Raw genomic sequence first — 13949 nt, forward strand, 5'->3', positions numbered from 1 at the left:
AGAAAAGGGAGATTGAAATCAAACCAGTTTTTGCCCCACCCTTATATTAACAGTGAACTCCAAATTTACATTCTATTATGAAATATAGGGGGTTAATCTAACCTGTTATTACATCCCTCTCATGGGCCATGAGGGAAATCAGGTTGAAACTAAACCAGTTTCCAACCCCTCTAGTCAATTACAAAATCACATTATATCTATTATCTTAGAACTATTCCATTCTGAGATATAGGGGTGTTCTGCTTACCTGTTCATTATAACCCTCTGATGGGCTATGAGGGAGATCAGGTTGAAATCAAACAAGTTTACAACCCCTCTATACTAGAAGTGGATTAAAAAATTACACTACATTAATACCATGGTCACATTTGCTCTACGGCGGCCATACGGCGAGTCGAAAACAGCCGTTTTATTAATTTTAATTCAAACCATCTATATACAGCTGGTACAAAAATGTTAAAACGGCTGTTTTCAACTCGCCGTACGGCCGCCATAGAGTAAATGTGAACATGGTATTACTATCTTAGGACTATTCCATTATGAAAATTAGGGGTGTTTTGCTTACCTGGTGATTACATCCCTTTGATGAGCCATGAGGGAAATTAGGTTACTAATCTTCTGTATCTGAGCAGGGAAGAGGAGAAGCTTCAACTCGGTCCGATCGACCTGTTCCTCAACGACGACCTTGACCTTTGGCCTCTCCGGAGGAAGGACGACCTTCATGGTGTCCACAGGACGGCTCTTTATTTCACCAGCTGAACAAGGATAAAAGATAGTATACAAATAATGAATGTTCATGAGTGCAATGGACAGAATACTTCATGAGGTGAAAGATGAAATGATCCATTCAACGAGGCGTAACCGATTTGAATGGATCATTATTTCATCTTTCACCGAATGAAGTATTCTGTCCATTGTACGAATGAAAAACATTCATTATTTGGTTTATATGACACCTAAATTTTTTTTTTTCATATGAAATTCATGAATTTTGATGCAAAACATGCTCATGCAGTGCAAGTTTGGTCTGTTGATTGTTATGTCACTACAACACGCGCACTGCTGGTGCTTGAGCTTGGTGCGCGAGTGCAATGGACAAAATCGTATGGATCCAAAATTGCATGATGAATGGATCCAAAATTGCACAGTTGATGACGTCATTGCAAAATGGGCTGAATGAACGATATCAAACAACCAATCAAATCACAAGGATCAATCTAGGTGTCATATAATAAAGAAAATATCCGTCATACATGTAATAATAATCTGAACATGTGATTGGTCCACACCTCGTCATGTGACCAAAGATAGTTCCAACCAATGACACAAAATTAACGAAAATGCCATGAATCCCGACATCATGATGTCACAAGCCGGGAATAGTACCCTGAGCCGTGATTAGTTACAGCTTGATAAACATGGCTTAGGGCCATCGTATGGAGATCTTTAACAGAGAGCTTGCATACACGCAGTGAGCAATCAACTCAATTTTCATTAACAAGTCCCCATTCAATAACCGGGATTCCTTACTGTTATTATATTCAGTGACATTTCCCATCAGTTGTATTCAATGATAGTACCGATGACAGATATCAACAAAATATATCAATCTCAGTGATGGAAATGCGACAATTTGCGTAGGCTGTGAAATGATATTGCCTTCCCTCATAAAGACCATTATTGACCATTTCAAAATTTTCATGCAATTTTTTGTTTTATTGCTGCAGCAGAGATTTTTTATGTTGGCATTGCTGGCTTTCCATAGTTGCGGTTGATCTGATCAATAGCAACTCTCTCTTTAAGACATGGCCCTGTTACCATTCTCAAACCTCAATAAAAATACTTACTGACATCACTAGCCTCTTCATTGATCACAGAGTGCATACTGCCCTCCTCTTGGATGGGAGTGGCAGGTTGAGGGATTGCTGGTTCGTTAAGACTCCATTGTGAACCTCGGTATGAGTGGGAGCTCTGTCTGCCAGTCTGTGAGACGACCGTGCTGTTATTATCCGCAGCGGAATTATCAATGTTGTTATTTGCTGGAGGAGAAACAGAGATGATCATCAAGTAAGGTTCATATTACATTCACTTAACCATTTGGAGTAAATGAACGATAACTAATTGAATAAAATGCCCTACACATTGAAACAACACACAAATTCACACCTCACCATATAGTAAAAAAAAAGGCACAAGAAATAAAGAAATTCTTAGTATATTGTATACCAAAAAGATTAATAAACAGGCACATTGAATCAGCTCTGATTGAATAAAATTAAGTGGAAATAGTAAAAACTTAAGCAGTGATCTGAGATCAAATTTTGATTTTTACCAAACTTTCACTGAGCTTTCAACCTAACCGATTCAAGAGGACACAACACTGAGACTTCCCCTCCCGTTTCTTTAGGTATTCAAATTCTTACCTTCTTTCCTGAGTTCTTTCCTAAGTCTTGCTTTCTTCTCTTTCTCATCTTCAATTCCTTTCAGCATCACCACTGCTGATTGGATGCTAGTATTCATCTTAGTCAAGATATCCTGAAAATAAGACCATGAAATAGATAATAATAATCAGTTCTTGTATAGTGCAACATTATACATAACATCTCTATGCGCTTCCAAAGGCCTTGGATACTATTACCCAGGCTGTAGATCAAGCAGCTAGCTTCCATCACTCGGCATTTCAAGGAATAAATTCCTGCCAGGTACCCATTCACCTCACCTGGGTTGAGTGCAGCACAATGTGGATAAATTTCTTGCTGAAGGAAACTAGGCCATGGCTGGGGTTTGAACCCACGACCCTCTATTTCAAAGTCTGGAGACTAATCCACTGGGCCACAACGCTCCATATCAAAATGTCATCTCCAATGCTCAAAAACCCTTGGAATGATCTCAAAGGGAATGGACAAAGTGTATACACTGTGTGGAGGCATGCATAGATATGGTGACTGGGGTAATAATGAATCAGAAAAGTGCTTAGAGACATTGTTCCAAGGTATTAAGTGCTATATAGAAATGGAATATTATGATTATCAACCCTTATGGTCCTGGGTTATTTTGATTCTTGTCACTGTCCGGTCGGAAAGGGGATTGATTATACCCCCTCCTAAGATCTCAGCCTTGGATTGTGTGCTCGTGACAAAACATTCGTAATTTTGGGTCTGACATGCACTTACATAACAATGTGTATTTTCATAACCACATACCCGGGCGTCACAACTTTGATGTCAAAAGTTCCTTGAGACTTGAAAGTAAAATGTCAGCGAGCCATGGGGCCCAACAAATTCGTGCGGTGCATTTATAGTGAAAAATCCTCATAAAGTTACCTTGAGTGAGTCTTTCTCTCCGCCATCCACTGCCTTAAGACCTCTCTCCACCTGATCACCAAGCTGTATCTGCATCGCTAGATAAACCACCTCTGTCACATGTTCTAACATCCATGACTTTGTAGGAGGTTCTTTGGTAGTCTCTAAGGGTCCTTCCTGTTGGGATTCTCTGGTACTTGGTCTCTTGGTTCTCTGTCCAGTCCTGCTCCCGGCTCGGCTACCAGCACGACTCCCTGGACCTCCTGCATTTAAGAAAATAATTTAAATAACAGTTTGAAAAAAACGATGATCAAGGTAACATTTCATCATGCAGTCAATCCTATGTCAGTGCCACCTGTCTAAAGCAGCCAGCTATCTATAAAGGCCACATTTCATGTTTCCCTTAGGTGGTTCTTTACAATTTTTACTGCTTCATTTTTATAATTATTCATATTTCATTCAGAGTCACCTTTCATCTCAGGAAGGGGGCCATTTCATAAAACTTGTTATGATAACAAATTTGCAATAACAAAGCTACTGAAATCATTCAATTTGATTGGCTGATAGTAAACTTATTGTAGAAATTCTTAATCAGTTATTATAAGAAATTTTTATGAAAAACGACCATGAAAAGTGTCTATGGTCTCTCCTATAAACTTAACCTTACACTGTCACATGTCAACATGCAATTTCATAAAACATGCTTTATTTTGCTAAAGACAGTACAATCCATGGTTCCTACAACATTATATTTTGTGCATCTTGTTGTTTTTTATGTTAATAATATAGGGTATTTATATTGCGCACATATCCACCTTGTTAGGTGCTCAAGGCGCTCCTATAGTAAGTAAAGCAAAGTAGTTAAAGGTCAAGTCCACCCCAGAATATTGTTGATTCGAATCGATAGAGAATAATCAAACAAACATAACGCTGCAAATTTCATCGAAATCGGATGTAAAATAAGAAAGTTATGACATTTTTAAGTTTTGCTTATTTTTCACAAAACAGTTAAATGCACAACTCAGTGATATGCAAATGAGAGAGTCGATGATGTCCATCACTCACTATTTCTTTTGTTTTTTATTGTTTGAATAATACAATATTTCAATTTTTACAAATTCGGCAATAAGTACCAACTTAACTTAACCATAGACTGTTAAAATAATGGTAATTCCACATGTTTAGGGAGAAATAAAACTTTGTTTCACTTGACAAGGAGGAAAAAATTAAAATATTTCATATTTCATATAATAAAATACAAAAGAAATAGTGAGTGGGTGACGTCATCAGTCTGCCAATTTGCATACCGACCAGGATGTGCATATAATTGTTTTGTGAAATTAAGCGAAACTTTAAAATGTCATAACTTTCTTATTTTACATCCGATTTTGATGAAATTTTCAGTGTTTTGCTTGTTGGATTTTTCTCCTTTTTTTCAAATCAACATTTTGTTGGGGTGGACTTGTCCTTTAAGTAAAGCAAAGGTTAGGCATATATTGTGGAGCATAGGGGCCCAGTGGATAAGTCTCCAACTGTGAAACAGAAGGTCGTGGGTTCAAATCCCAGCCATGGCATAGTTTCCTTCAGCAAGAAATTTATCCACATTGTGCTGCACTCAACCCAGGTGAGGTGAATGGGTACCTGACAGGAACTTATTCCTTGAAATGCACTAAGCACTGGAAGGCTGCTCGAGCTACAGCCGGGGTAATAATATCCAAGTCCTTTGGAAGTGCATAGAGACGTTATTCATAATGTGATATGCGCTACACAAGAACTGACTTTTATTATTATACATTTATGTACATGAATTACAATTTGGTCTGCATTGCAATGTTTGGTTATATTAACTTGTTTTGTCTGTCTGTTGTAGTTCTTTTTTTTTTTTTTTTTTTTTTTTTTGGGGGGGGGGGTAGTTTCTATGTTTAGGTTTGAGACAGGTTATGGGACATTTTGAGTTCCATTAAACAATTGAATTCTTAATTTCCAGAGTGTTTGTTCAGGACCTATCAAGTTCTGGTGAGCTATAGGTTGAAGTTTGGACTTAGGTAGACATGCAGTTTCCCCCTTACCTTTACGCTCATCTTTCCCAACTGTGACTTTCCTGGCCCCAGCACTGTGGATCTCCCTCTCCTTTCTTGGACCTGGTCCTAGCCCCTCTACCGGTCCAGGACTCTGGAAGGAAGCCTGCAGGTCCAGGGTCTCGTGGGCCAGGGCTGAGGCTAGCTGATTCTGCAGGGATGTCTTGATCATGGGGATGAGGTTGCCGAGCCAGTTTTCAATAGGACCCTCACAGGATACAACCTAAAGGAGATAACAAGATATTAATACAATCCTTATAATAGCATTATAGAACTTGGAGAGGAAGCCTGATGGTCTAATGTCTGATAGGCAAGGCTGATCGATCTGCAAGGAAATGTTGGTAATGGGGATGTGGTTGCCGAGCTAGTTTTCCTTAGAGCCTTCACAAGAAACCACCTAGGAAGATAGTAAAATAGTCCTGCTATGATACTCATCTTCTTCTAAAATTATAAAATATTTTAGAGAAAACTTTTATCTTCCCATCTAATAGGGTCCAGACCTGGGTCCCATAACACAAAGGTTAGCAATAGATCGTATGCTTGATTTTCACGATTGATTGTACATTGTAGTCAATGCAATCAATCATAGAAAAATGCTCTGTAATCATTGCTAAGCTTTGTTTTACAGGCTCCTAGAGAAAAGTTGAGGCTATTTTGCACATTTTCATGAATATGGCATCAATCATATTAATAATAAAAATATAATAATATTCCGCATTTATATAGCGCTTAATACATCGGAACGACGTCTCTAAGCGCTTTACAGACAAATTATTACCCCGGTCATCGGATCCTTGCATGCCTGCATACAATGTATGCACCTTCTCCACTCCCTGGGGAGCATTCCAACAAGAGTTCCAAGACTCAATCGCTAAGCATACTACATAGAGGCTTTCACATCCTACCGGGTACCCATTTAACACCTGGGTGGAGAGTGGCAAAGTGTGGATTAACGCCTTGCCAAAGGACGCTAGGCCATGGTGGGATTCAAACACACGACCCTCTGATTGCAAGGCAAAAGTCAGAACCACTACATCACGACGCTTCCACTTATTAAGACAATATCACAAATTTAAGACTGACTGCGACTGGTTTAACATATGGAAACATCTTCATAAAGTAATGAGTGTGATGTTTCATCATGCTAATGATTAATTATTCAATCTAAAAACACATGTTTTCAGCTAATCAAACATCTTTTTTTTTTTTTTTACAATGGTAAGATGACTTGTAAAGGAGCATGTTTTACATGTTGACACTGTATTTATACACAATCTCATCAATGACTGTTAGAAAAAAATCTTCTGAGCATTATCAGGCCAAGGTAAGTCTAGGTAAAATACTGAAAAAGACAAGATATAGATCAAGAGATGCATTCAAGCTTAGTTGGACCATTTTCTGAGGAACTAACAGAGGAGAGAATTGTGCTTACCTGTTTAAGGGGTAGTTTCTCTCCCAGCATGCTAATCAAGCCGGTCACCTGGAAGTTAGATTCTGCAGCTTCTGAGGCATTGTTCTCAAACTCTAACCGACCAAGGTTCTCAAACAGTTTTGGAAGGTAGAGATTCACCTGGTTGAGATCATAACCTAGAAGGGAAAGACACAAAGGAACATCTCAATTCAAACACATTCTACAGATTGTAAAGTATTCTAAAACTCTAAGGGTCGTATTCTGAAGTCGGGTTTAACTTAAACTCAGGTTTAAAGTTGTGGTTTAAGTATGGATAACCTATTGTTACATAAATCACTGACAGTAGAGATATCATATTTCAACTCCTTTGGCTCTCAAATCATTGAATTTCATAATTGTCTAGGAAGTATAAAAAGATGATTGTCTTCACCATTGATGAATCAGGAAAGAGCACAGTAAGCATAAGAAACATACAACTTCATGAAAGATTTGACACTTTTGGCTTCCCATAATTTTAGCACAGAGTTAGACCAGGGTCTAAGTTAAACCCGACTTCAGAATACGGGCCTAACTGATTACATTTCTCAAAGAGCTTAGAAAGGTAGAGATTCACCTGATTGAGGTCATATAGCCTTGATTGGAAAGACAGAAAGCAAAATCACTATAAATCCTGAATGATTCAAACACATTATGCAGATTGCAAAGTACTGTCTGCAAACTCGAGTCGATCACATTTCTCACCTCGTTCCCAAGTTCATGCAACCATTAAATATATCACAATTGGGTATTTGTAGCTGATCGCAAAACAAGACTTTATCCGTTCAAAATTATTCTACGATCAATACAATTGCAGTGACTGATCTGTTATGATCTGATACGATCTCTATGATTAGTCTACATGTATAATTAAGCCCATGGTTTCAATCAAGACCCTAATTGTGACAGTGGGAACTAGGCATTAGAAGGGTTAAGGTTGAAATGTGAAAGGGGAGGAGAAACCTCTGCCTTTGTCTCTTAACAAGCAAAGAACATCAGTCAGCAGAACTCAAGCTTTGAATGGAAAGCTAAATCAAAATGACTTTGTAAATTATAGATTGTTCAATCAATTGCATACACAGTAATCACTTGCTTACAATATAATAATAATAATAATAATAACAATATTCAAATTTATACAGCGTTTCATATGTTGGTTTCCAAGCACTTTACTTTGTAATTATTATTACCCCGGTCATAGGATCCATCACTGTTCCACACATAAAGTGCACCATCTTCACTCCCTGGGGAGTATCCTGGCCATGCAACCGTTTATTGGTGCACACATGCCAATCTAATCACATTGACTCTAAAATCCTACCGGGTAACCATTTGACACCTGGGTGGAGAGTGACAAACGTGGATAAGTGTCTTGCCAAAGGACATTAGCGCCGGATGGGATTCCTACCCTCGACCCTTGGTTTAAAAGTCAAATGACTGAAACAGCACACAATGACGCCTCCACAAATAATAAATTTGGTACTATTGTTACTATCATCACCGTTAACCATGACCTTTTATAAGGGAAGGAGAGAGGAAGTTTTGACCAAACAATAAAGAACCTTGAGGACTCACCATTGCACACAACATGAAGGACATCCTCCATTGAAAGGAAGTAGAACCTTGGAAACCTTTGCCGACGTCTCTCAAGATGCTGAAGCAATGAACGTCTACAGATCTCAAGGTTACTGTTCATCTTCTCAAGCAAACCAAGGATTGCTGATAGGAAAGAAGTACTGAGATTGATTTAAATGGAATTTGCACTTCCTCAAAAATTGTTAATTAAATTGAATGTATTAATACTCACTACAATTAAGTAACTTCATTCAGATACATGTACATGTAACTATCCCAATAATTTTTCACTTGTCATGACCTTTCAAGTGTAGACATTAAATCATTACACATGATTAGATCCATTTTTTTGTTTTGGTTTTTCAATAAAACGATCATTTATTTTAAAAGATATACAATCCATGATTGATATTTCAAAAACAGTAAGTTTGTAATGGAAAAGGGTATTTCAGTGCACGTCAAAAGGAAGATTTGTTACATGATAACAACACAATCCTATGACCTGGATTAAACGTTCTTACATTCATATTATATTATATTAAACGCCCTAAGTACAGATCAAAATTTGCTTTTAACCCTAATTTTCCCGGGGGGGGGGGGGGGGACAATTTTCGCGATATATAAAAAAAAAAAACATTATGTAAGTGCATGTCAGACCAAAAATTGCTCCTAAACGTGATTTCATGTACAAATCCAATGCAAATTGTGTATTTAGCCAAAATTCATAAATGTATCAATATTTCTACTTTTACTGATTAAACTTAATTAATTTTGCCTTGTTTATGATCAGAATTAAGTCTGGAACGATTTCCATAGAAAAAACAATAAAAAACAAAAAGTAAAAAAACAAAGAAATACATAAGAAATTAAAAAAACAATAAAATACATAAGAAATCGGTCTTGGTACCAGAATTTTTTCATTCACAATTGTTAGGAATGCTATAAAGAATATTTTCACCAAAAAATAGCATTCTAGGAGCTTTGATTAGCGAATCAGAGCAAAAAGTATGATTTCATGAATAAATTAGCAAAATTAATTCATATAAAATAAAAATATATGAATTCAGTGAAATTTACCAATGCAACTGCGTAGATTACGTCAATCTCTACCATCATGCAAATTTTTGTTGTGATCGCGCAATCCGCGGCTGAGATCTTAAGGGGGGCCATAATGGCCCCCCCCCCCCCCCCCCGGATTGACAAGAATAAAAATACCCCAGGAGAATTAGGGTTAAAACCCAAAATAAACCAAATGACTAACCTTTTCTCTGGCAGCACTGAAGAACATTTGGATTCTTCTCAGATGCTCTCATGAGAAGTCTGAAATCTCTGTTTGCTGACGTAAAGAGACTTGCTTCATGAGATAGAGATGCTCTGACATCAGCTCCACTGAACACCTACAAGTGTAACATAAAGAGATATTAATGTTTGTGATTTATTTCTTCTCTGTTTACATGGTTCACTATAGACGTAAGGTTATGCTGTACTGAATGATGGATCAAATCATTAATGTCAAAAGGCCCAGGGGCCGTTTTATAAAGCTGTTTGTAAGTTAAGACTGACTTTAAGAACGACTTGTGATCTTTTCTTGTGGTATGCGATATTCACCATTAAATGTTCATTGGTTATTATTTAGCACATAAGGATCACCAGTCGTTCTTAAAGTCGCTCTTAACTTACGAACAGCTTTATGAAACACCCATCCGGTTGTTACATAAAATTACAGTTACATTACAAATCATTAAATTACTGTTTGGCAGCTCTGTTTATGAAAGTTGTCCTCTGACCTTTTTTATTCAACTCATTTCCCTTGAACCTCGTGCCACATGGCAAGAACAGTCAAAATAGTCTGCAACATAACAGAATATGAAGATACAATGTTGCATGACATTCTCTAACCTCTTCCACTTCAACCCATTTCTCCTGTAACTCAAGCAACACAAGGGCCTGCCTGAAGAATCAAAATCTAATCAAAAGTCAAAGCCGCATCCTTTTTGCGGGAATCCCGCAAGCAGCCTTCAATTCTCACAATTCATCCTAGACAATACAATAGTGAATGCAGGAAAACAGAGCTATGAAAAGACACAATTTGTCTTCAAAGTAGGATTGCTTCAAAGACGCAGCACAGTCTTTTGACAGGGTACCAAGGTGGGCATATCACTAACAACAGAAAAAAAAGAAAGACCTGAAAACCATCCACTCACCTCTTCTAGCTCCACCCATTTCTCTTGGACCTCAAGCCACACTGTCAAGACTGCTTCAATGGTCTGTAGCCTCTTTTGCCACTTGGTGACTTCATCCAGGAAAGACCCTGCGGCACTGCTACTCTGCATACCCTGGAGGGCTACCTGATGGGATTCAAGCTCGGTGAAGATAGGGTCTGTATCCTTCAACAGGAATAGGTTCCCAGAATCCTGACATTTGAAAAAAAATCATAATCAATACAATGAATAAATACGAATCACAAAATGATATAGTAAAAGATAAATATTCATGATTCATCTGTTGACTCATCCATACTACATATTTTCTACTTATCCTCTCTTCTTTCCTCTCTTCATTTTCTGTTTGTTCACTTATGCTATATTCAGACAGATTTGTGTAGAAGGGCATACCTTATACAAGCCATCGTGTCTAATAGGGTATAGAAAATTTGTTGAATCTTTTATTTTGGAAGAAATGTTTAAAATTGAATTTGACTGGTAATGTATCACTGTAAGAATTGCAACACTCTCTGATAAGGACTTAGTCAAAACTCAGAGCCACATCTTTCCCGCAGGATTCCTCCAGGCAACTATTCATTAAAAATCACCAGAGTCACCATTTACAAAACAATTGGGAATGCAGGAAAGCTTCAATGAAAAGATGCATATTATTCTTATAGTGGGATTCATGCTAAATGACTTTTGACAAGTTGCCTGACTGGGTATATATATCTTACATCTCCTAAGTTGAGTAGAGATGCCGGTAGTGAGGAGACACTCGCCCTCTTCTGTCGGCCAGCACCAAGGGTCAGGGCAGACATTCTGCTCATGGTTCGACGTCGAGATCGTGTCTCGGTGATGGCGGTTCCAAGGTCACTTTGACTCTGAGACATCTCACTCTTAGTGTCAGAATGTTGCTGTAGAAGAAGGAATGAGATAATATAAGAGATGAAAAAGTTTACCACGTAACAATGTAAATATATCTTTAACGTTTACCTTTACTACAATGATGAAAGAAATACTGAAGCAGAAATTCCCACTCTATATTGTCTTATAAAAGTCAAGGAGGTGGGGAACTGTGAATGCTTGAAAGGAATACAAATGTCTCAGAATTAAAAATGACAAACCTTACGATATTCATGATGGCGATGGTAGTGATGACGATGATGATAGTGATGGTGATGATGATGATGAACAAGAAGTGCTTGTAAAATGATATTGTTGCTACTGGTGTTACTAATGATCATTGTATGACTTATGAACTGAAAGAGCCCCTACATGTACACTGTGGTTTGACTTACATCTTTATCATTCTTCTCACTGGTGCCCACTACGATATGACGGACATGGGGTCGAAGGTCAAAGAGTTTGCTGAGCCAGATCTCTTCATACGTCTTCAGCGCACTCTCGATGGTCACATCCTTGACAGCTCGCTGTACAATGGCTCTTACTTCATCCACATGGTCTGGAAGAAAGTGGGGGAAGCAACATTGATTTACCTGGTATATTTCTCAGACAAAAAACAAATTTCAATGAATAAGATTGACTTTTTTGTCATGGACATTGAACTGCTGACTCAAGTCACTGACCCATTACAATTCTGCTGTCAAGAAATTGTTGGGATTACTTCATCAACATCTTGATCAGTTGGGGGGAATTTCATGAAAGTTAATGGCACTGACTAAACTGAGAGCTCTAACAATATCAGTGAAATCCTTGATCATGCTTGGCTGAAAAACATTTTTGCCACTTTCCACCCAGGTATAGTAAATGGGTAACCAGTAGGAAGGAATTCCCTGAATGTTCGAGCATCTGATCAGGGTAGCCATGCTAACGCTAGGGTAAAAGTATGCAGCACTTGGAAACATTGCATTAATTGCTATGAATGTTGCATATTATTATTATATGATAACTGTCAGAGGAAGGCAATTTGATTTGTGCTGACAAGCTAAGTGAAAAGATGCGATGAAATTGTAAAGAAAATCTGTGACTTACTCTGAAGACCAAGTTGAAGAAGCTGGCCAAAGGTCATATTGATGAGGCTCTCGTTGTCGATGACAAGGGCGCCCCCAGTGACCCGTACTAACTGCTTCCAATGCCTGGTTCTCATGGCTGGGTTGCTAAGATCTTCAATCAATGGAAGACAGGCCTGTATATGGAAAGGGAATTCACTTCATTAATCTTATCTTAAAGATGACTACGATCACATCTTTTCCAATAAATGCTTTACTGTTTGTCAATTCAAAGCAAAACTTAAGTTAAAGAACATCTCATCCTACCACAGATATTTTCTTTGAACCAACCAGAAACCTTAGAGTAACTAACAACCTTACTCAATACTCGATCAAGGTTGTTATATCTACAACTGCATCATCCTGAAATGAACTGAAACAATAATCACACAGCGAACTATTTGGAGTGCACTTCAAATGAAATAAATTGTCAGAATGAGATTATTAAACAGAAAACCTACAACCAGAAGGTAACATAACTAGATACCCAAGCCTGAAAATACTTCCCAACAATGTCTTAGATCCTGGTGGGTTTCATAAAGCTGTTCAAGTTATGTACAACTTTATGCACGACTGGAACATTTTCTTAGGTACTAAGTCAGTTATATAGGGATGGATCATTTAGCACCAAGAAAGGATCACCAGTCGTGTGTAAAGCTATTTGTAGGTTACAGACAACTTTATGTAACACCTACCATGTTATGCTTTGGTGGTCAATTAATAATCAACATACGTAACACATACTGCCCAAGTTTCACATGTATTGTATTGTATTTATTTTCCATTCAAACTACATCAGGTATAATTACAAAATAAAATACAAAACGGATACATATGAATGGCTGGATTGCCCATTCAGAGTGGTAATTATTTCCACTCTGTTCTGCCTAGGGGTCCAGAACATAATAACAGGTGAAGCAGAGCAACAATCTAAAAAGAAACTCCAAAGCTTCTCACCTGGATGACAAGAATAGATTCCTGAAGCCCTCTAGTGACGTCCCAGTGTTGAGTCTCATCAGGTAACGTCTTAACGGTCGTCAGTTGATCATTGGTAGCTTCTCTGAGATACTTGGTATTCATACTCTGCCATCTCTCTTGCTTCCATTCCTGCTGCTGCTCCTGTAACGTTCTCACTGTATCCCATACCTCATGAAGATTGTGAAGCTCATGACGACACCTAAAAAAATAAGACAAGTTTTCTGGTTGGTGAAACAAGTACTGTATAATCTGCTTAAGTCAACCCTATGTAGTTCAAAAAAGTCGAAGCACTTTCTACCAGTATACAGTATGTAAGCATGTGTATGCCATTATAATACTGAATGTATACTACT

General features: G+C 37.9%; 1 protein-coding gene across 1 annotated transcript in view; it reads right to left on the reverse strand.

The window, feature by feature from the left end:
* Window positions 1-561: 561 nt before the first annotated feature.
* Window positions 562-13949, reverse strand: part of LOC129266393 (uncharacterized) — a 47855-nt gene continuing 34467 nt past the window's right edge. Inside the window, exons 26-38 of the mRNA XM_064103209.1 lie at window positions 13576-13795; window positions 12602-12755; window positions 11908-12071; window positions 11344-11523; window positions 10607-10816; window positions 9664-9799; window positions 8403-8546; window positions 6813-6967; window positions 5372-5603; window positions 3324-3565; window positions 2424-2535; window positions 1848-2039; window positions 562-755 (exon numbers count right to left, since the gene is read on the reverse strand). Of these exons, the coding sequence (XP_063959279.1) occupies window positions 562-755; window positions 1848-2039; window positions 2424-2535; window positions 3324-3565; window positions 5372-5603; window positions 6813-6967; window positions 8403-8546; window positions 9664-9799; window positions 10607-10816; window positions 11344-11523; window positions 11908-12071; window positions 12602-12755; window positions 13576-13795 (2335 nt within the window). The remainder of the gene's footprint in view (window positions 756-1847; window positions 2040-2423; window positions 2536-3323; window positions 3566-5371; window positions 5604-6812; window positions 6968-8402; window positions 8547-9663; window positions 9800-10606; window positions 10817-11343; window positions 11524-11907; window positions 12072-12601; window positions 12756-13575; window positions 13796-13949) is intronic.

The sequence above is a fragment of the Lytechinus pictus genome, chromosome 8 (assembly GCF_037042905.1).
Source record: "Lytechinus pictus isolate F3 Inbred chromosome 8, Lp3.0, whole genome shotgun sequence".
Taxonomy (NCBI): domain Eukaryota; kingdom Metazoa; phylum Echinodermata; class Echinoidea; order Temnopleuroida; family Toxopneustidae; genus Lytechinus; species Lytechinus pictus.